This window comes from Pinus tabuliformis, chromosome 1_1, assembly GCF_031772625.1.
Source record: "Pinus tabuliformis cultivar Carrire ecotype Pingquan chromosome 1_1, CPIR1, whole genome shotgun sequence".
Classification (NCBI taxonomy): domain Eukaryota; kingdom Viridiplantae; phylum Streptophyta; class Pinopsida; order Pinales; family Pinaceae; genus Pinus; species Pinus tabuliformis.
In genome coordinates, this window is record NC_142297.1 from 873,721,430 (window position 1) to 873,743,245 (window position 21,816).

The following is a 21,816-nucleotide window of genomic DNA, read 5'->3' on the forward strand; positions in this document are numbered from 1 at the left end:
CATTAGAATTTATGGCTTAGTGTTTCTTCACAAACACCTAGAAAAGATTGGAAATCACAAACAACTAGACAAGATTGTACCTTTCCTTCTTAAATAAAAAATATAACCTCAACCACTTATGTGGTAGCCATGGTAGAGTGGACGAGCGAAGAGTAGAAGTTTATGATTCAAATCTCAAGTTGTGGAATCCATGTGGTAGCCATGGGAGAATGGACAGATGCATGCCAGAGAATTTTGGACTATGCGAGAGGAATTGATTGTGTTGAAGGATTTCTTGCATCGGAGGAGTGGGGTGGAAATTCCTTTCAAACATTTAACTTTAAAAACGAGTTGTCATCTTTCATGTCATTTCCTTGTGTTTACGAGTGCTTCTAGCTTCTTACATATTCAATTCTAGTGATATTATCATATTTGAGATTGACAAGCAACTTTTAGACTACTCACACATAGAGATGATAGAGATTTCCAGAATGCCACAATTTATATTAGGGAAAAGGTTCTTGTCTATGAATATCAAAGTCTAAGTTTAAGGTTTGATTTTCAAGGAATGGATGATTTGGTGTGCATTAAATATGGGATTGGTTGTGGAAATAAGCTTCTTGTTTATTGTTTAAATCAAAATATATGGAAATAGCTTCCCAAATGTCCACTGGGCGGAAGTTCCTGGTGATTTTTCTCCATCTATGTTTGTCTTCAAACCTAGATCGAATGTTAAAGTTATATAAATTATTTTAAAAAAATGATTTTTAACACTCAGTTGTCTCTGTCATATATTTAAATATTTTAAATATATTTGAATATATTAATAAAAAATGTATTAAATAGTTTAATTTATTCTTAACAATAAAATATATATGTAAATTTTGAATTTATTAAAACGTCCAAGTCTCTGTCATATATTTAAATATTTTAAATATATTTGAATATATTAATAAAAAATGTATTAAATAGTTTAATTTATTCATACCAAATGTATATATGTAAATTTTGAATTTATTAAAACATCAAAAGTTTTTATAGAGTTAAATTATTTAGTTATGTGTTTTTGAGAAATATTTCAAAAATTTAGTAATCATTTTTCTTCAATAAATGATTGAATTCTATAGTATTTTGCTTATATAACTCAAAGAACAATGGTGATAATTCTCAAATTTAAATTATAATTGTTTTTTAGTTTGTCAAAATTTGTGTCTTTAATGGAAGGTATGGTCAAAATTTTAGGATTCTCTATAGTTTTGCTATGGACCAATCCACAATAAAATTTCTAAACAATTCAAAAGTATGTAACTTCGCATCTATTGCTTTTCTATTTTGATCATAAAATCCATCCTCCAAACCACTATAGATAACCTTAATTGACTAGATATATATAATTTAACATTTTGTTTTCTTTTTCAAATTATTTTTCTTTGACAAATTTCTATATATCTGTGTATGTGTGTGTTGATTTTAGCTCTCATTCCTCTAGTTTTTGGCAACTCAAATTTTAGCTTGAGCTATTTGGTTAGACTTATATATGTAATTTTATTACAAACAAAAAATTATTTGCAAATAATCAAAGCAAATATTTTATGAAGTGTATGCTATTTTTTTTTAAATTAAATTTTGAAAATATGTTTACTCTAATGATACTACATATTTTAGATTGATAAATTAAAATAGGAGATGTAAAAAACTCATTGGCATGTTCATGACTAAATCAAAATTGCATTTCTACAAAAAAGAAAAATTTTTGCAGTTGTTTTGAGGATTTTTCTTTTTTTTCTACTTCATCAATCTCGTTAACCTACTTTCTATACATACAACTTGAGTATATATATAGATGACAAAAATGTTATAACATATAAAATGAAGAATTATTCCTAATGGTGTAATGTAATGCCTATTGGAAGTTACAATAGATGACTATGAAAATGTACATGTACTAAAACTTATGTCAATTGTGGTGTCTATTGAAAACTTATGTCACATTGTGGACTATCAAATATTCAGATTTATGATATGGTTGAGAAACATAAATAGGTTAATAATTATCCTTTGAAAAAGGATATTCAAAAGGCAAGCATATAAGTGAGACATAACAAATGTAAGAGCTTATAACAAGAACCAACCTGAAATCACAATCCTAGTAAATTGATTCTATTGAGAAATAGGCCTTAGTATTAGCACTAAGAATTTCCTTCCTTCTCTTAAGTTGTTTATTCAACATAGACATTGTCTTAGGAGGTTTCCACATATCCATCTAATTCCCAACTTATCGATTAAATTAATGCTAAAAATGTTGAACAAGACACATTCCCATAGTTTACCCCCAAGTTTCGTCTCCCATCTTACATCTTTGACCTACGTTAGGCTAACAAATAATCATCCCTCCATATTTAAAACTGATATGAAATGAACGAGGAAACTAGAAAAAAAAATATTATAGATATGGAAGCATCACATGATAACATGAAATTATATATTTTAGTTTCAAAGTTAAAGTGTGAGGAACCTACAACTAAATTCAGTTGTGATTGTAACTTACATGCCTAAAAGTAATACCAATACTAAATTATTGGCTGCCATCTTGAAATCATTTAGTTAAACAAATAACTCCATCAAGCCTTTTGCCATGTTATAATATTTTAATTCAAATTTTGAAATAACCTTCCCAACAACAAAATTTATAATAAATATAGAAGAATTAGACAATAAAAAGATCCATCTATATGCAACTAAAATTGATACTCACCCGTAATATTCATAAATTGGTGTGAATTTTCTTGTATTACAATTAAAACACCAGTGGTCAAAATTGCAGTGGAAACACTCTTCCCATACTCCTTTGTGGTATATGTTGAGAAATAAACAAGAGTGGCATAATTGTCGTTAGATCCAATGTCATAAAACACATCATGTCAAGATGCATTTGTGAAATCCTTATCAATCCCATATTGAATGGCTCACCAAAATACTTGTTAATCAACAATAATGTATCAATGACAACAATCTTAGATAATTGAATGATATCAATCCTCAAAGCTTGGCCTAAGAAAGGGTGGGACACTAATCACAACATCCTTAATAAGGGTTTTAGCATGGTACTCCACACAATTCCTACCATAACTCAATATCACAGAAGCCAGCGCCTCTACAATATAACCCCATTTACCATCATTATCTACCTTAATGCTAGCCACACTTCTAGAATCTACAACTATGTAATATGGAATATATAATGAGTTTGTGAAATCTTTAAACGGGTTGTAATTACACCCAAAGGTGCTCTACCTCTACAATATAAACCCATTTACCATCATTATCCACCTTAATGCTAGCCACACTTCTAGAATCTACAACTATGTCATATGGAAGATATAATGAGTTTGTAAAAGGTGCTCTACAGCCCAGTATGGGGGTAGATCTCACATAAAAACCTAAACATGTAAACGTAAAACGTAAATGTCAATGTAAGCAACCCAATATAGGGGTAGATCTCACATAAAAATGTGAACATGTAAACATGTAAATGTAAATGTAAACGTAATGTTTAACATTTAACATTTGTAATCTAATGTAGGTCCAATTTAAAAATCGATCTAATTATTAATATGTATAAACACAAAATAAATTTAAAATATAAAGAGGTTTACAAACACTCAAAAAAGATGTATGGTAAATAAATAAAACCTCCTTTTATATTTATTCCATAACTAGAAAAATATGTTTTATTTAGGTGAAGCCTATGGGCCTAATACCATGGAACAAATAATTATTAATACCATGGGTCAAATACCATATTTATAAAATATGTATGGTAAATAAATAAATATAAAATAGGTATAAAGAGGTATGATAAATAAATAAAATATATATCATTAAATAGGATTAGAAATCAAAATCTAATTATATCACTGTTTTTACTCCTTAATATCCTCAATATATGACGTTGGTAATTCATCTTTTAGGGTATGGTTTTTATATTTAATAATAATGGTTTAAAAGAATGATTACATCAATTTAATAATTAATTAATTAGGCCGATAGGCCTTCCTTTGAAAGAGCATTTCGTCGTCCTTTTGATTCTCACATAAACATCTGGCGCATCTGGTTTAGTTGATATCTGACCTGTGTTTATCTGCTCTAATTGACATATGTTCAAGTAAAATATCTCATACATCGGCATGGAAAGCGGGATACTGTTAATCGCCATAACTGTGGCATGCGGGGCACTGTTTCTTGTCAGCGCCACAGCCTGCTTGGTGATTTCTCTTGTGAAAATGGAGCGCAAGAGACGGCGACTGAGAAAAACCAATGATGACCAAGAGAATAAACTGATCATGTTCTACAACCCAATTTCTTACGCCAATGCTCTGGAAGCCACAAGGCATTTTGATGAAGAACATGTACTGAGCAGAACCAGGTATGGAATCGTGTTCAGACTGGCAGCCATTCCAGCAGATCCCTCTTCATCTGCACCCACCCCTGCTGGCTCTCTGGGGTAAGTTTCTCCTGAAATAAATTCAACGGGGCAGATGACAAAAGAATCTGATGTCTACAGCTTCGGAATTGTATTGTTGGAACTTCTTACTGGTAGGAGGTCGGTCATGTTCACCCAGGACGAAGATATAGTGAAATGGGTGAAGAGACAGCTTCAAACAGGGCAGATTTCAGAGCTGTTTGATCCAAGCCTTTTGGAACTGGATCCACAATCTTCAGAGTGGGAGGAGTTTCTGCTGGCAGTGAAAGTGGCTCTTCTGTGCACAGCCCCTGATCCTCTGGACAGGCCATTCATGACAGAGGTGGTGTTCATGCTTGAAGGTCATCCATGCTGAGGCGGTTTCTTGATTTACAATAAATTAGATCCTCTCAATCCATGTTTCTTGGCTTTTTAAATTAATTCCTCTGAATTAGACCCTCTTCATCGACGCTGAGAGGTGGTTTCTTGTTTTTTTAAATTAGATCCTCTTCATCCATGCTGAGGCGGCAGCATAGATCCCTCGTTGCACAGAAAGCCAGAGAAACCGGGCCTGCCAATGTCACTGTTGAATATGGCTAGCATCGAAGCGTTTTTCTGGAGGAGAAATTCCTGTAAAGTGGAGATGTTAAAGATGGAGTAAACGGCGTAATTACACCTTCGTATACAGTGAGTGCATAGGGCAAGGAAAAAGGGATTGTCAATGTGGATTCATCCCTCGCAGGTAAACATTTTGTTGACTGACACTGTTTTTTTGTATTTTATTGCTACGAAGATATTCAAAATGCCTTAGCAGAATCTTTTACACAGTTTGGTCCTTCTGTTAGTGCTGCCGGAATCTGCTATAAGATTTACAGTTGGCAAATTGCAAGAATTGTCTGCTGTTAGTACTCAATCTACTGTTGCTGGTAAAATCATTACTGTTGTTTTATTTCTGTTGATGCTGCTGTTGGCACTTTCAGTTTCCAGATTTTTATTTCAAAACAATTTTAAAATTACAAAAGGATCAGATTAAAAGTTTTGGAACATAACAACGAGCCTTGATATTGCAATATGTCTTCGGCAATGTTAGTCAAATCTTGAGTAGTTATAGATTGTAATATTGGGCTGCAATTAAGCAATTTTTCAGGTGTGAGACCTGATATCACATATGCTATCAGTAATATAGTTAAATTCTTGAAAGGTCCTTATTCACAATAGTCAACAGCAGTTTAGCAGATTTTCAAGTATTTTATGTCCAACGGACTTCAGCATCACATCAGTGGAAGTTTGGACGATGCATTGCCGCTAATCAGATATTGTGATGTGGATGGGCAAGAGATTTTGATGTCGTGGGCCTACATGAGATTACTGCTTCAAATAGAAGGGTGGAATCGTCTCATAGGCCAGTAGGAAGCAGTCCAATATTTCTCTTTTGAGTGCGGAAGCAGAGTACCTAGCAGCTTTTTATGAAATCAAGCAGCTAGTCTGGTCAGGAGAGTTGATTGCAGATTTTGAAACGGGGCAGTTGAGTCCCACAGTTTTGAGATGTGACAGCCAGAGCTGCATTGCCATGACAATCCACTTAGTTCACCAAGTGAAGAAGCAAAATGCACAGGTGGAATTTTGTGAGATTGGGTCAATTTTAGATAATGCATGAGAGAAAGCTTTTCAGAAGGACAAAATTGCAATATTGCAAAGGTGGCTTCGGATTGAACTACAACATTGCCTGAGTTCAGGTAAATGTTTGACTGAGTGGGAGTGTTAAGTAATTCAAACTAAAATATTTACGTTTCAAGGGTGCCTTCATTTGTTTTCTTGGCCATGTTTTTGTCTGTGATAAGAATCCACATGGATGATTGGATCCGCATGAGCATAGATAGGCAAAGCGCGCGCAATGTTTGATGTGTAGATGCGGGATAATAATATATGCAAAATAAAGTGTTGCGGGCCAATATCTTTGCCGCATGTAATCTGTGAGTCTTGTGAATTTTAACACCACGCACGCAAAATACAAAGTGCTGAAACTTAGACAATATATATAACAGGTAACAAACTTGAATCAAGTAACAGCAACAAGAAAAGTGCAGCCAAACAATTCACGAATCAAAAAGGATGGAAATAAGGAACAAAATTATGCTTCTCTGGTCCGTCGGTCTGTGGTAGCTATCGAGGCAGACGACCGCTACCTTAACGACCCGGGTTCAAACACTGGAGAGTATTAAGCCTTTGATTATAAGTTAGCCAAGTTCGAGAGGTTAGATGCAGCATTAATTCAAATAAAAAAAGTTTACATTTCTGCTTACTTCTCGACCCTGCAAATGACCTGGGAAATACATGAAAGCAAACAAAGTTTCATTTAAAAATATGGATGTTCGAGCCGCAACTCAGATTGCGCAAAACCAGATCACATAAAATACAAATTATTGGAGTATTGTTGCCGAATTTGAGTTATTACATAAATATCAGGAGATAGACAAGGTTGATCGAAGGGTTTGAAAGATGTAATTGCAAACTAATGGTTATGGTTCCAAGTATGTATTTCACATTCCCACCGCCACGGTAGTTCACAGCTGGATAATGTATGTGATGGTTATTATGGTTCCAAGTATGTATTTCACATTCCCACCGCCACGGTAGTTCGCAGCTGGATAATGTATGTGATGGTTAACCCATTTGGGAATTAGGTTTCTGCATATCTTTATGGGTAAACTATCTTTTTAATTTATTCTTTTCATCATATATATGACTCACATGAAAATTAAATGGTATCTACTTGTCTTGGCAATTATAAGTGAGCCTTCCAGCCCTCTTGTAATTCTGCATGCATGAGGTCTCACTGTATTACTATTTACTATGTTTGTTCTGTTGTATCAGTTTATTTAGTGGGACGTATCTCTTTTCTTTCATGTTGAGCTTCACGCTGTAACTAATTTCAAGGAAACTGGCATGACACTGATCATGCTAATCAAGCAAAAAGCTACAACTATGAAAAATGATCCCATTTAAATTAGCTGGTGGTTGGAAATTATTTGAACTCGAGGAGTGATCTACAAGAATCCACAGTAAGTCAGAAGAAAATGCTCGGTAAGATAAGATGATCTAATTTTATTAATGTCCCACAAATTATCATAAATAGGTCAATGGGACAAGGATACAATTAGTATTAGTACAATGTGGGAGTGGTAACACGAATCCACAGTAAATCAAATGAAAATGCTCCATAAAGTAACATAATATAATTTTATTAATGCCTAACAAATAACCATAAATAGGTGAATGGGACTGAAGGATACAAATAGTATGAGTCTAACAAATAACCATAAATAGGTGAATGAGATTGAAGGGTATAACTAGTATGAATACAATGTGGGAGTGCAAATATAATTTTATTAATGTTTAACAAATAACCATAAATAGGTCAATGAGATTGAAGGATACCATTAATATGAGTACATTGAAGGATACCATTAATATGAGTACAATGTGGGAGTGCAAAGGCAACTCTTAGAAAATGCCAAAGTTCAATCTATAAGATAACATGAAATGAAGTAAAAAATGATACATAATAGGATAGCCACAGTGAAGTTTAGTATTTTTATCCACATGGACATTAACTAAGGAAAAAAACGTTGACCATACTTATTGAAAAACAGAATAATACATAATATCAAGTCTTTCTCACCATCTCTTCTCTATTTCAGTGAAAGTAATATGTGAAAACCCATCAATCTCTGATGTAAGTTTCATGTCTGTTAAGCAAGTCACATGATGGTTGTTTTGTAGTTTTTCTCTATGTTAGGACAGCTTGATCATTTTCATGAGAAATGCAAGGGTGTCACTCTTCTTAGACACCAGTACCACTATCCAATTAGGAGAACTTTAGAGGTTGTAGACAATTATACGAGAGATTGTGTACAATTGGATGATCTTTGGGCGCTGAATTACTTCTTAACCAAAATTGGCAGTGAAGGTCAAGTGAACTCATAAGTTATTTTGTTTTCTCTATTCTAAAATTTGACACTGAATTCAAAACCTTCACTGTTTTCCTGACACATTTGTTCTTCTGGGTACTGTTTTGTATGGAGGGTTCTTGCTTGAATCCCCTTTGTTATTTTATTTTTGGATGAACCTAAAAAAAATATTTCCCCATTTCTACTTTCTACTTTTGAGTGTGAAGAAAAAGGTGAATTGATACCCTTCAGTATCTTTCCAGACACCCTAGATTTCTCAGCAGCTGCTAAAAGGTCCCTACTAATAATGTGCCACAGCTTTTGGTAGAAATCAATAGGGAAACCAACAGGCCTGGGGCCCTTACCTATTTCCTTTGAGTACACAACTGATCTCAGTTCTTCCTGGACGAAAACCCATGTTTAGTCTGCTATTGGGATTTGAGATATCAAAAGGCTCTGTTAGCAGGTTTTGGTAGTAAGATTTTGCTGCTGTCTTAATACACAGAGCTGATCCGAGTTCTTCTTTCCAGCCTTATTCTAGATGTCATGTTTTCTTCTCTTCTCCCTTCGGTAGTTGTGTGAAAGAAAGCAGTTGTCACGGACCAGAGCTTCCCCCTTCACGGTTCATTCATCAGACAACACCAGTAGGCTATGATATCCTCATGGCTGTGGCTTTATGGTCCTCAGACCTTTCTATTCTTTTTGCTCATGGCTAAGATCTTGTTTTTAGATATAGAGGTCCATTTTTATAGGAGATTGCTTTTGCACTCCCCTTTGGAGCAATTGCATGTATGTGGAAGGAAAAGCAATTATGATATCGTTATTGATTTGACAAACCATTGTTATGTACTTTTTCAGGTCTGAAGATGTGTAACTTGTGGTTTAGCTTGGTACATTCTCTTGTATACCAGTTTACTTTGAATTTGTCAATATCATGGCAGAACTGTTTACTGCATTGGGCTTGAACTTTTCTAAAAAATTAAGTTGTATTTAAAGGAATATGGTGTCCAAAAAGCATAGAACTCCAAACATCAAATCTCTTTGCTCCTTGTAGGCTTGAACCAACATCTCTTCTAGAGAAATTCAACAATTCTAATTTAATAATCCTATCGGCCTCTCTTTGTACCTTTTGGAACAATTGCTAGTTTTATTTATTTATAGTTAAGAAGATAAATTTAATTCTTTCTTCTTCTTCTTTTAAACCCTAACTTAAGTTTATATTTAATAATGGTTAAAATAACCATGTTAAAATGGTTTTTTATTTTTTTAAATATTTGTAATATATAACTATGTTTGTACTCAATATATGGAGGATGAGGAGTCAATGTACATTGTTTTCTCAGGGTGTTTGCACTGAAGAAATTTTGCCCATATTCTAAAAGCTTTGAATTGATCTTGTGAAAGAAGAAATTAAATTGCAATTGAAACCTTGGTTGAGATATTCCAAATGCTTTATTCCAAATTTTGCCCATATTTCTAAAAGCTTTGAATTGATCTAGTGAGAGAAGAAATTAAATTGCAATTGAAGCCTTGGTTGAGATATTCCAAATGCTTTATTCCAATTTTTGCCCAAATTTCTAAAAGCTTTGACTTGATCTTGTGAAAGAAGAAATTAAATTACAATTGAAGCCTTGGTTGAGATATTCCAAATGCTTTATTCCAAAAGCAGTGTTCATTCATCCAAGCAAGAAAAATACTATGACAAGCTATTTGACCGAGATTAGTGAACTGAAAGATCAATTGAAACAAACAGCAATGGAAGACGAGGAATTGATGTACATTTCCCTTATTTCCAAAGCTTTGAGTTGATCTTGTGCAACAAGAAATTAAGTTGCAATTGCAGCTTTGGTTGAGTTATTCAAAACTCTTATGCTTCTAGACAAATGCTTTTGCAAACCATCATTCAATGATTCATATGACCAAGGAAAAAATACTATAGTAAGGCTATCTGACCAAGATTAGTGAGATCAATTGGTCAACGCTTGAACGACAATGAAGGATGAGGAGTCTCTGTACATTGCTCTATTTTAGGGTGTTTACGCTCAAGAAATTTTGCCAAAGTTTCCAAAGTTTTCGCCTGATCTTGTACAGCGAGCAATTAAAGAAGTAGAAGTTATGGGTCTCGTTAAGAAGACAAAAAAGAGCAACAAAGAAGACTACCAGAATAAGGGATAAGTACAAAACAAGTCACAAGATGAGACATTAGACCAACCAATGCCCATTGAAGAAGAAAAAAAGGTATGAAATAGGTTGCAACTAGAATTACATGACGTGGAGAGATTAATTCTTAAATGGAGATTGCCTTTTCCATGAGTTATTGTTTGAATTAACACTATGTCTACGATTGGATGGCATATGGACAATGGAGATTCAACACACGACATATAGTATGCCTTTATTCAAGAAGATTTAGCAACAAGGGAAGCACGAGTATGGAGATTCGCGATGATGCCACATGTCCTTCGAGAGGTGTTAGCTCAATTTCTTTTCCAACACCTAAATAATAAGGATCTGGTACAATATCTTCAGAACAATATCTGAGAGCGCAATGTTAACTTGAATCTAATGTTCTTTCTTCTTTGCGAGGATAGTAAAATAAATGAAATACCGCAAGAGAATATTCTTCAAGGGGATGTTCCAAGAAAGGATAGCAATGCAAATGAATTATCAGAAGATTATACCTTTTTCAGCATCTGAGATGACAAATATACAATGGAGAAATGCTTTTAAGGGATAGAAATCCACAATCAATCACTGTAGTGTAGCTAGTCCTAAGCTAGAGAGGGGAGAGAGGGTGTATTTTACAAGTTACTTGTTGACAATAGCACATGTAGATACTAGTTGGAAGGTTGGATGAACCTTCCAAATTCAAAGAGGCTTGAAAGCATATAGGAGCACCCAAATCTTAGTTAGGGTGAAAATAACTTCTGGGATATGCTAGTCATGTCACATTGGTTTCTTCCATTCATGAAGTCAATATTAGGTTTTGCAGTGGACACACCTTGCTACATTGTCTTGGAGCCCTTGTTGTGTAAAACATCTCCCCTTGCAGCTTGGCATGTTCACCCCTAAAATGGAGTGCTTAACTTGTATGAGCCTACATGTGTTTTTATTATAGGTCACTTCAAAGGGCATTTGCCCACATCATATTGTTAGCTTCCCTTACCTCCCATATATAAAGAGAATGGAGATAGTCTCTGTTAATATCATTATGTTCATTCTTATTTCACTCTTTTGTAAAAATGTGATTTTAGTGCACTAGTCATCTTCTCTCTTTAGTTTCACTTGTGCATGGTGTGTCTCTCTCTTGGAGTCACTAGGGGTGCTTCATGTAGTCATGAGGGCTTCATGATCTTCTCTCTGAAGTTTCATTTCAACATGGTGTCTCTCTCTTGGAGTCACTAGGGCTTCATTGAGTCATGAGGGCTTCATGATCTTCTTGGAGCAAATTTAAATTAAAACATCTATGGACATCTAAAATTAAGATTTTGAGATGAAACCCTAAGTGTATGATTAAAAAGAAGAATGCAACATATGGATTTGGTGGACATCTGTTAAAATTGGAAACTATGGCCAAACTCCATGCAGGTCATCTTATTTATGGTAGCTGATATTTTTCTTGGACTCTTCTAATCGACAAGTGTAAGAATGATCTAAAGATCATCCAATTCCGATAAGTATTCATGGAGTTATGAATTTATTTGTGTCATAAGACAATTCGTCAAGGTCGGCCAACAACCAAATAAACCCCACATGTGCTCAACGTTTTAGTATAAAAAGAGATGACTTGATAGTCATTTCTACACACACTTCTATCTTGATTTCTCTCCACTTGTCTTGGGTTTTAGTGGAAGAGAAATCTAGGAATGGAAGCCCTAGACGTTGGAGGAAAAGAGGTTGCCCTAGCCGTAGCAAAGAAGGCAGCCCTAAACGTTGTTCTAAGGCAGCTCTAACGCTATCCTAAAGGCACCCTAAACGTTGTTCTAAGTCAGCCCTAAATGTTGTCCTAAAGGCAGCCCTAAACATTGTTTTAAGGCAACCCTAAACATTGTTCTAAGGCAGCCCTAAATGCTGTCCTAAAGGCAGCCCTAAACGTTGTTTCTCATCGAGAAGTGTAGGAATGATTTAAAGAACATCCGATTCCGATAAGTATTCATGGAGTTATGAATTTATTTGTGTTATAAGACAATTCGTCAAGGTCAGCCAGCAACCAAATAAACCCCACATGTGCTCAACGTTTTAGTATAAAAAGAGATGACTTGATAGTCATTTCTACACACACTTCCATCTTGATTTCTCTCCACTTTTCTTGGGTTTTACTGGAAGAGAAATCTAGGAGTGGAAGCCCTAGATGTTGGAGGAAAAGACGTTGCCCTAGCCGCAGCAAAGAAGGCAACCCTAAACGTTGTTCTAAGGCAACCCTAACCCTATCCTAAAGGCAGCCTATACGTTGTTCTAAGTCAACCATAAATGTTGTCCTAAAGGCAGCCCTAAACATTGTTCTAAGGCAACCCTAAATGCTGTCTTAAAGGCAGCGCTAAACGTTGTTTCTAGGTACGGTTTAGAGATGCAAAGATGCATGGACAACAAGGCTACATAAGTGCTGCAAAGATGCATGGACAGTAAGGATACATAAGTGTTGCAAAGGTGCATGGACAACAAGGCTAGATAGTGTTGCAAAGATGCAAGGACAGCAAGGATAGATAGTGCTGCAAAGATGGATGGACAGCAAGACTAGATAGTGCAGTAAAGATGCATGGACAACAAGGCTACGTAAGTGCTGCAAAGATGCATGGACAACAAGGCTACATAGTGCTGCAAAGATGCATGGACAACAATGACATTGTGGCATGCCAGCAAAGGTACATGGTGCTGCAAACTCATTGGACAACACAATGATGGGACAGCATGGGACAGCACAATGATTAATGATATTGTGACATTGTGCAACAAAGATACATGGGACATCTAGTATTTAGTGCAGCAAGTTCATGGCGCTGCAATAATATGGTACATGGGACAGCAACAACAAGAAGGTACAACAAGCATAATGTTGCAAGCGCATTGGGGCAACAGTGTGGTACTTGGTGCAGCAAGCACATGGGTGACAACATGGTGCTACAATGGCACAACGTATAACAATGCTAAACACTGGGACAACAATGCAGCATAAGATGCAGCAGTATGATGTGTACAACATGGTCATAAGGTCCAGCATTATGATGATGGGTGCAACATGGTGCAATGAGGTGCAGGGTGACGACGAGATGCAGCACAATGATAGGTAAAAGAGTCACCTCGGAGAATCAATTAAAGCAGCATGTCTTCAACTGATCTCATGTATCATCTTCTTAGAGATGATCTATTCTCTACCTAGATAAGTCAAAGTGTTGACTTCTGTTGTAAATGTACTATCTCTGTCTCTCTCTGCTAAACTATTGAAGAATATATAAGAATTGATCAAGGGTTTCCCCACATTGGGGTTTGTCCCTGGCTAGCGCCACATCTTGTGTCCTCTTGTCTTGTCTTGTCTTTTGCGATTTATGTTTATGTTCTATCTGCATTTTACTTTAACGCTGATGTGATTGCTAATCTAGAAGAGATATTGAGCTAACCATGAAAATTGAAATAAATTGCTCTAAGCATAGAAAATACCTAAAATTAACATGGTATCAGAGCTGAGGTGAAGATAAAGCCCAAGCAAGAGTGAAAGAGCAATCATCGAAGACAATTTGGAAAGGACAAACAGATCAATGTATTCCTCATCCCTCTTCAAATTCGCCAAGGGTGAAGTCGAAGCAGATAATATTATCAGAATGGCATAACGGAAGCTTCTAATGGCCCACCTAAAGATCACTTCAATGGGAAGTTTCGATCTAAGGGTGGAAGGAAAGGCAGATGCCTTGGTAGTAATAAGTTCGGCCATTATGCGAAGGAGTGTCCGGATGGTAGGGACACATCACTTTAATGAAGATAACAATCATTCCAAGGACATCTTCGATGATCAGAGGAATGACAGGTAATACAGGTCATCAAGGAAACAGAAGACTCTTCAAGAAAGCAAGGAACCCCAGGTATGAAGAATCAAATGTTGTTTTTGATAAGATAAAGAAGTGTTATCTTGTATTCACTCTCTCCTTCAGATTCTTTGGGAATCTAGCTTATTGATTGTAGTGCTTCAAGGCACTTCATCGGATAGAAGGGTGATCTCTCTAATTTACTAGAGATGGAAACAATCGTGGGATTATACTTGGAGTTGATGCCACCTATCCCGGAAAGGGTGTAGGGAATGTTACCCCTAGATTAAATGAGGGTAACTCGATTCATTTAAAAGAATCTCTTTATGTACTTGATCGCAAGAAGAACCTGGTGTCCATTTCGGCAATGGAAGTCAAAGGTTTCATGGTGTCATTCATCAATGAAAAGGTACGTGTTTGAAAACAGAATTTTTTAAGATGCTTTTACTCATGGGTTCAAGGTTGGAAATTTGTATCAAATTGCAAGATGGTCCATTGGAGACCATGTCAGTTGTCACATCTCATCTATAGCACTAGAGGTCTACTTATTATGGGGCCCTACCTGACGTGAGTCAGATGGTAACAGGGATGCCTGAATTCAAGAAGAGCATAAAGGTACATGTTCGAGATGTAACAAGGGAAAATCTTACAAGGGGACCATTCCCCTAATGTAGCAGGTCCACAAGTTTGGAACAACCCGAGGAGTTTGAGATTCATGATCAGGAATCTCATGTATACAGGTGGAAGAAAGCCCTCTATGGCTTGAAGCAAAACACCCCGGTCATAGTATGAGATGATTAATAACAATTTGATGAAGCTGAGATTCACTAGGAGTGAAACTGATCCAAACAATTGCTCAAAGATTGTGGATGATAGACCTCTCATACCGACACCTTCTGAGGACGACCTATTTCTGACAGGTGCAGACCCTCTCATTTGCAGAAATAAGAGGGAGTAGGATTCCGGATGTGGAATAGTAAACTGCAAGCCCGTGACTACCCCATGGACCTTAACTTTCAAAAGTTATATGATAGTGATGCCGGACCAAATTTGGTAAGTGCCTCTGAGTTTCATAAACTCATTCGCATTGATGTTCTTGGTGAACTTATGTCTGGATATATGTTTTGCAGCTAGCATAGTGAGCTCATGTTTGATTGAGCCTCATTGGATTGGTGCCAAGAATCTTTGGAGATATCTTCAGGGCACAATCTCTCATAGATTGAGATACACTGGCGAAAATATGAAGCAGAATGATTATTCGAATGTTGACTAGGCAAGCAGTGTGGAGGATCACTAGAGCACTTCTCAGTGTTGGTTCTCTTTGGATTTTGCTTCGATGTCGTGGATGAGCAAGAAGCAAAAGTCGGTTGCTATAAGCACCACCGAGACCGAATACATAGCTACGAGTATGATCTCGTATGAAGCTGCCTAGTTGTGCAAGCTCTTCAGTGAGTTGTTTTGTACACATGATGAATACCACTATGATCCTCTATAACAACCAAGGGGGGATTCGATTGTTGAGGAATCCCATATTCGATGATTGCTCCAACATATAGACATCAGATACTACCTTATCTCGGATATGGTAAGTCGATGAGCGAGGAGGCTTCATCGCATTGAAACTCATGTACAAGTCGCAAACTTTTTGTCAAAGCCCCGGGAAAAGGTCAAATCTGTGACTTTCCCGAACGACTTGGATTCGTTGAGAGACCTTCTTATAAGGGTCCTTCATGTTGCATGCATTGAGCTCTGGGAGCTCCGAGGGGCTTGGGGTACTCACTGGAGCAACACGCAACCATAGGACGACTCACCCTCCCCTAATGGTGCGTTGTGTATAGGGTGAATGGCTCAACCTTCCCTGTGATATCCCGTGGAGACTGTCGAACAGCATGATTAGTTCTCCTGTGGGTCGGGATGATCAGTTCTCCCATGGGGACTATGGAACAGGATGATTAGTTCTCCTGGGGGCCGGGATGATTAGTTCTCCCATGGCGACTGTGGGATAGGATGATTCGTTCTCCTGTTGAGGCATCCTACCCATGCAGTCTGGGACTCATGAGAAGTACCTCTCATCTGATCAATGAGTAGGGAAATGGGGTTAGAGACCATTAGTAGTACTATCGATGGACGCATCGTTGTATCTACCGTACTCCCTATATGCTAGGATGACCTCCATTGATCTAGGATCAATGAAACTGATCTGGGATAAATGAAGTTGACTTCGGATCAGTAAGAGTGGTATGACACACCCTTTTCATATGGAAATGACTTCGGGTCCATAGAGAATGGTATGAGACATTCTCGATCAATTCTTCTTCTTCATGGTTCAACAGAGTAGAGCTCAGTAGAGCAAAGCAGAACAAAACAGAGCTCATCAGAGCAGAGCAGAGTAGTGTAGGGCACTGATGGCAGAGATAGTACAGTCAGACAAATGGATCAGCGGATGGAATTCTCCCTAGTTGAGAGGGAGTGTTAAAATTGGCAACTAGGGCCAAACTCCATGTGGGTAATCTTATTGATGGCAACTGATATTTTTATTGGACTCCTCCCATTGAGAGGTGTAGGATTGATCTAAAGATCATCCGATTCCGGTAAGTATTCATGGAGTTATGAATTTATTTGTGTTATAAGATAATTCGTCAAGGTTGGCCAGCAACCAAATGAACCCCACATGCGCTCAACGTTTTAGTATAAAAGGAGATGACTTCATAGTCATTTCTACACACACTTATATCTTGATTTCTCTCCACTTGTCTTGGGTTTTAGTGGAAGAGAAATCTGGAGTGGAAGCCCTAGACGTTGGAGGAAAAGAGGTTGCCCAAGCCATAACAAAGAAGGCAGCCCTAAACGTTGTTCTAAGGCAGCCCTAACGTTATCCTAAAGGTAGCCCTCAACGTTGTTCTAAGGCAACCCTAAATTTTGTCCTAAAGGCAGCCCTAAACGTTGTTCTAAGGCAGCCCTAAACGTTGTTTCTAGGTACAGTTTAGAGCTGCAAAAATGCATGGACAGTAAGGCTACATAAGTGTTGCAAAGATGCATGGACAGCAAGTCTACGTAAGTGCTGCGAAGATGCATGTACATCAAGGCTAGATAGTGCTGCAAAGATGCATGGATAGCAAGGCTACGTAAGTGTTGTAAAGATGCATGGACAGCGAGACTAGATAGTGCTGCAAAGATGTATGGACAGCAAGGCTACATAAGTGATGCAAAGATGCATGGACAACAAGGCTACATAAGCGCTACAAAGATGCATGGCCAACAAGGCTACATAGTGCTGCAAAGATGCATGGACAGCAATGACATTGTGACATGGCAGCAAAGGTACATCGTGTTGCAAACTCATTGGACAACACAACGATGTGACAGCACAATGGTCAATGACATTGTGACATTGTGTAGCAATGATACATGGGACATCTAGTATTTAGTGCAGCAAGTTAATGGTGTTGCAATAGTATGGTACATGTTATAGCAACAACAACAAGGTGCAGCAAGCATAATGTTGCAACCACATTGGGACAGCAGTATGGTACTTGGTGCAACAAGCACATGCGTGACAACATGGTGCTGCAGTGGCACAAGGTACAACAATTCTAAACACTGGGACAACAATGCAGCAAGGTGCAACAATATGATGTGTACAACATGGTCATAAGGTCCAGCATTGTGATGATGGGTGCAGCATGGTGCAGGGTGACGACGAGATGCAGCACAATGATAGGTGGAGGAGTCACCTTGGAGAATCAGTTGAAGCAGCATATCTTCAACTAATCTCATGTATCTTCTTAGAGATGATCTATTCTCTTATCTAGATAAGTCAAAGTGTTGACTTCTGTTGTAAATTTACTATCTCTCTCTCTTTCTCTGTTGAACTATTGAAGAACATATAAGAAGAATTGATCAAGGGTTTCCCCACATTGGGGTTTGGCCCTGGCTAGCGCCACATCTTGTGTCCTCTTGTCTTGGCTTGTCTTCTGCGATTTATGTTTATGTTATATCTGCAGTTTACTTTAATGCTTATGTGATTGCCAATCTGGAAGAGATATTGAGCTAACTATGAAAATTGAAATAAATTGCTCTAAGCATAGAAAATACCTAAAATTAACATCTTTATTGATTAATGCATGTTTCACACCTTTGTTAAGCTAAGGTTTTTCTTGATTTCTCCTAGTTATGGTTTGGAGAAATAGTGGATTGCACCAACCTTGTTATAAGACTATGGTTTACAACTTTACCTTAGGCAAATTAATGAAGTTTTTGGTTGTTCAATGTTTGTGTAAATTGCATATTTTCTTTCAAGCCATCTATGTTCTTCATGATTCATTATTTACAAATATATACATGTTGTTGATTTGACATAACCGATTTAACAATGAAATAGAAGAAGATTGATCAAAGCTTTTTAGATCTGGTTTATGCACAATAAGATTTTTGCTCGAGGGCTGGAATCAAAACTCCTTGGCATGGATTTCCAAGAAGATTGCAAACCTATGGTCAAAGAGGTGAAATTTTTAATTTGCATTAAACTACTATATCACAAAAATTTCTACACAATACAAGTTAGACCTTCAAATATCTTAATAGAAATGCTTCATTTAAAAAGGATTTTTTCTTTGGCACATGTTAGGAATCCAAATCAATCTAATTTATAGCACATGGTTGAAAGTCAGCTTCTATATTGATCTCGGAAGGCAAGGGGAGCAAGATTAGGAGGATTACACACATTGATTACAACTAAACATTATGAGACTAGGAAGAGGAAGACTTGTGCTCAATGATTACAACTAAGCTCTATCAGACTTGAGGGAAAGAAGACAGACTGTCGTCTTAATGATTACAACCAAGCTCTATCAGTCTTCGGGGAAGGAGAAGGCAAAAAGATTGTCGTGCTCTATGAGTACAGTTCCAAGGGAATATACTGGAAAGCATGAGCATAAAGCCATGTTTATCAACAAGGATCAAGGAACAAGGTGTGGTGGTGGAAAAGTACATGGAGAATAAAATGAAGTTACAACTCAATATCAAACTCTTCTTTCGATTAAGCTTCAAATACGAAAATTTTGACATGGAACAACACATCACAGAATTGGTCCAGGCAAGGGTTGGGTACATGCACATTATGTAATGTTGCAGAAGACTTTGTGGATCATCCCCTAATTCACTATCTATTTACCAAAGAGATCTGGAAAGATTGTCTTTTATTGGTGGTGTTGTGCCTAGCATAAAAATATCTTGGAGGAATCACAAATCTCTATAAGGTCACACAATGCTCTTGCTAGTTATCTCATGGCTACTTTGGCTTGCGCAAAAGTTGAAGATATTTCAAGACATTATTGTTCCTCCTTTTCAAATAACTCATCAAGTAAGGTTCTCCTATGAAGGGAATAAGTCTATTGCAAAGCACAAAGCTCCAAGGATAGTCAACGAAGTATCTATAGATAAAATGTTAAGTTTAGGTATGTTCTATGCTTAGAGCAATTTAATTCAATTTTCATAGTTATCTCAATATATTTCCCATTGTCATCATGCTTGCAGTTGTCCAATTTGCTTACTCCACCAAGCTTCATTGTTGTCCCATTGTCACCATGCTTGCAGTTGTCCTATATAGACATGATGTACCTTGCTGTCCATGTATTGATCACTACAACATACATTTCCATGTTGTCACCTACAACACACTTAGATTTATGATGCAGATCTTGGCTATGTTTGACGACAGATTAGGACTTGCCTTTGATAAGGTATAGGAGCTCCTCTTAACTGTAGATTAGGCCTCCTCTCCTAGCTACGTATAGGTCTCCTCATTTGTTGTGGATCTAGCCTCTCTTTGCTGCGGATTTAGGCATCCTTTAACTGCGCCCAGACCTCTCCCTTAACCACTACTAGAGCTCTCCTTCATCTGCGGCTAAGTCTCCATTTAGATCTGCGGCTAGGGCACATTGAACTTAGTTGTAACCCTACCTTAGATTTGCAACTAGGGCATACTTAAGGCCTCCTTATGACAGCAGATTAGGGCAACGTATAAGGGCTCCTTTGGACAGTGTATGAGGGCAAGTTAGGGCAGCGAATGGGAGCCTCCTTATTCCTGTTAGGGTATCTCTTTTGCTGCGTCTAAGGGTTGTCTCAAACCCTTCCAGAACACTGTATAGATTAGGGCATGATATGACTATGTTAGGGTCGAGTGTTAGGCCTCCTTCACCGTGCTAGATCTCCCTTTCCTCCTACATCTAGGGCTTCTTCATGAGGGCAACGTAGAGCCTAGGGCACTCCCTCTAAATAGCGTAGAACATTTCTCCATTAGCGCAACATTATCCCTTAGGATCTCCCGTCTCACCAAAACCCAAAGACAAGTAGAGAGGAAGAGTTAACAAGTGAGTGTGTCCAAATGACTTTCAAGGCACCTCTATTTATACTAAAACGTTGAGCACATGTGGGGCTTATTTGGTTGCTGGCCGACCTTGTTTATATCTCCACGAATACTTATTGGAATCAGATGATCATTAGATCAATCCTAGATCCAAGCAAAATATTAGTTGCCATTAATAACATGACCCACATGGAGTTTGGCCCTAGTTGCCAATTTTAACATATAAAAAAAATGTGTTATTTTCGTGGACTATGTCAAGGGGATCTTGGTAAAGTGTGGAAAATGTGGCTCAATCTTTCTCCGATAATCATTGCTTGCAGTTCAAGGAGGCAATTGGGCCTAGCATCATCAATTGGCTAAAGATAAACTTTATTAATGTTGTTCTGGAGTAGATTAATTGGAAAAGCAATGAGGAACTTAGATGGCACCATTCCTTTTTCATGTTTTGGAGTTGGGAGGGAAATTTGCCACGTTCTCTTGTTAGAGTATTTACTAGGAATTTCATCAAAAAGTGAATTCTCTAAATATCAAAAAAGGGGATCAGAATATGAGATAGGTATTGATTGTTATAAGGAATTCCCAGAGAAAGATTATCTGCAATTTCTCATGTCTCTAATAACTCAATAGCTATCCTCTATTGTCCACACATATTGAGGCATTGTAATGTCTAACCAATTATGATCATCTAAGGTATGTGTCGATATGACTATTTACAGAGGTTTATTACAACTTATTTTTCACATGAGCCTTTTGTGAGCCCAAGAGGAAATACCAAACACAATTTCCATTTGATGATGCTGCACAAAAAAATGCGTTTTTCCTTGGAAAACAAATTGTTCAATGAAAAAAAGAAGCATAGAGTCTAGAGAATAAATATTCCACATTATATTGTTTCATGAAACAGCTATTTTAAATAATATAAATATCCACATTTATAATAACAAATTAATCTCAAAACAAGTAGTTTTTAATATATATATATATATATATATATACATTTACCAAAATAAACTAAAGTAGTTTTAATAATTAAACGTCAAA

General features: G+C 37.0%; 1 protein-coding gene and 1 long non-coding RNA gene across 4 annotated transcripts in view; one reads left to right on the plus strand and one right to left on the minus strand.

Moving 5' to 3' along the window:
• The window catches only part of LOC149217097 (uncharacterized), a 42,018-nt gene that overhangs the window by 6,158 nt on the left and 14,044 nt on the right, over positions 1-21,816 (minus strand). The gene's annotated exons all lie outside the window — the stretch shown is intronic.
• On the plus strand, positions 1,116-21,707 carry LOC149217098 (putative LRR receptor-like serine/threonine-protein kinase At4g36180). 2 transcript variants are annotated; one of them, XM_089392943.1, is made up of 2 exons: positions 1,116-4,803; positions 4,945-21,707. In XM_089392943.1, the coding sequence occupies exons 1-2, from the start codon at positions 4,518-4,520 to the stop codon at positions 4,962-4,964; spliced, it is 306 nt and encodes a 101-aa protein (XP_089249069.1). In that variant the 5' UTR covers positions 1,116-4,517; the 3' UTR covers positions 4,965-21,707. The 2 variants fall into 2 exon arrangements, with proteins under 2 accessions (XP_089249069.1, XP_089249070.1); XM_089392944.1 differs by having other exon boundaries at positions 1,116-4,784.